At 47.0% G+C, this 2,230-nt stretch overlaps 1 protein-coding gene across 1 annotated transcript; it reads left to right on the top strand.

Annotated features, from left to right (window-relative positions):
- The first annotated feature begins 1,480 nt into the window (after positions 1–1,480).
- Positions 1,481–1,962, top strand: LOC118848905 (40S ribosomal protein S19-like). The gene has a single exon (XM_036757955.1). The coding sequence runs from the start codon at positions 1,487–1,489 to the stop codon at positions 1,922–1,924; it is 438 nt and encodes a 145-aa protein (XP_036613850.1). The 5' UTR covers positions 1,481–1,486; the 3' UTR covers positions 1,925–1,962.
- The last annotated feature ends 268 nt before the right edge of the window (positions 1,963–2,230 follow it).

The following is a 2,230-nucleotide window of genomic DNA, read 5'->3' as shown; positions in this document are numbered from 1 at the left end:
CTTTATCTGAAAACTGTCTGTTCATATCCTTTGTTCAATTAGGAAATAACTCATTGTATTCTCATAAATTTGATTCAATTCTCTATATGTTTTAGAAACAAGGCCTTTGGGGGTGAAGCAAAGATGGCAGCTAAAAAGCAGGGACTAGCATGAGCTCCCTGCCGAGTCCCTCCAAAAACCTATAAAAAATGGCTCTGAACCAATTCTAGAACTGCAGAACCCACAAAAGAGCAGAGGGAAACAAGGCTCCAGCCCAGAACAGCCTGGATGGTCTCTGGGTGAAGTCTATTCCACATGGAGCTAGGAGTGAAGGGGAGCGGAGCAGAGCCCAGCGTGGGCAGCACGGACCAACCAGACTGGGAGCCGGGCGGAGCGGGCCCTAGCGGCCTGAATCAGTGAGCTGCAGCAGTTACCAGACTTCTCAACCCACAAACACCAAAGACAACAGAGAAGGTTAGTGGGAAAAGCTGCGGGAGTGGAAGGAGTTCGGGGTTCAGCTACCGCCCCAGGGGCAGCGGAGGTGGGGCAGCTACAGAACTACAGCTGCAGTTGCTTCCAGCCCCAGGCCCACCTGGTGGGAGGAATTAAGTGGAGGATCAGAGCAGGAGTGCAGAGCCTGCTGAAGATCTAAGTCCAATTCGGGTTGGGGGTTCTTGGGGAAGGAGGAGTGCTGGTGTGGCAGAGCTGGCGCATCCCCCCAAGCTTGGAACATAGAACTCTTTGGTCTACAAGCAGTCATACCCCACTGAAAAACTCAAGGGTCAAGTTAGTTGGTTGGGAATATGGCCAGGCAGCGAAAATGCACCCAGATTCAGTCTCAGACTTTGGAATCTTACTTTGGTGACAAAGAAGACCAAAACATACAACCAGAAGAAGTCAACAAAGTCAAAGAGCCTACAACAAAAGCCTCCAAGGAAAATATGAACTGGTCTCAGGCCATGGAAGAACTCAAAAAGGATTTGGAAAAGCAAGTTAGAGAAGTAGAGGAAAAATTGGGAAGAGAAATGAGAAGGATGCGAGAAAACCATGAAAAACAAGTCAACGACTTGCTAAAGGAGACCCCCAAAAATGCTGAAAAATACGCTGAAGAAAACAACACCTTAAAAAATAGACTAACTCAAATGGCAAAAGAGGTCCAAAAAGCCAATGAGGAGAAGAATGCCTTGAAAGGCAGAATTAGCCAAATGGAAAAGGAGGTCCAAAAGACCACTGAAGAAAATACTACTTTAAAAATTAGATTGGAGCAAGTGGAAGCTAGTGACTTTATGAGAAATCAAGATATTCTAAAACAGAACCAAAGGAATGAAAAAATGGAAGACAATGTGAAATATCTCATTGGAAAAACCACTGAACTGGAAAATAGATCCAGGAGAGATAATTTAAAAATGATTGGACTACCTGAAAGCCACGATCAAAAAAAGAGCCTAGATATCATCTTTCAAGAAATCATCAAGGTTCCACTGGCTGGCCGCGCGGAGCCCGCACGATGCCTGGAGTCACGGTGAAGGACGTGAACCAGCAGGAGTTTGTCTGGGCCCTGGCCGCCTTCCTGAAAAAGTCAGGGAAGCTGAAAGTCCCCGAATGGGTGGACACGGTCAAGTTGGCCAAACATAAGGAGCTGGCGCCCTGCGACGAGAACTGGTTCTACACCCGGGCTCCCTCCACGGCCTGGCACCTTTACCTCCGAGGTGGGGCCGGTGTAGGATCCATGACCAAGATCTATGGGGGGCACCAGTGCAATGGGGTCATGCCCAGTCACTTCAGCAGGGGCTCCAAGAGCGTGGCCCGGAGGGTCCTGCAAGCCTTGGAAGGCCTCAAGATGGTGGAAAAGGACCAGGATGGGGGCCAGAAGCTGACACCTCAGGGACAGAGAGACCTGGACAGAATTGCCAGACACGTGGCAGCTGCCAACAAGAAACATTAAGACAAACTAGACCAGATTCATTAATAAATTGCCTTGTTCTTAAACAAAAAAAAAAAAGAAAAGAAATCATCAAGGAGAACTGCCCTGATATTCTAGAGCCACAGGGCAAAATAAAAATTGAAAGAATCCACCGATCACCTCCTCAAATAGATCCCAAAAAGAAATCTCCTAGGAATATTGTCGCCAAATTCCAGAGCTCCCAGATCAAGGAGAAAATATTGCAAGCAGCCAGAAAGAAACAATTTGAATATTGTGGAAACACAATCAGAATAATCCAAGATCTAGCAGCTTCTACATTAAGAGATT

Source organism: Trichosurus vulpecula, chromosome 4, assembly GCF_011100635.1.
Source record: "Trichosurus vulpecula isolate mTriVul1 chromosome 4, mTriVul1.pri, whole genome shotgun sequence".
NCBI lineage: Eukaryota > Metazoa > Chordata > Mammalia > Diprotodontia > Phalangeridae > Trichosurus > Trichosurus vulpecula.
The sequence above is the reverse complement of the archived record's forward strand: the minus strand, read 5'-3'. Positions and strand labels throughout refer to the sequence as shown.

Coding starts and splice junctions, on each gene's coding strand:
- LOC118848905 (XM_036757955.1), top strand. CDS start 1,487: ATGCCTGGAGTCACGGTGAAGGACGTGAACCAGCAGGAGTTTGTCTGG.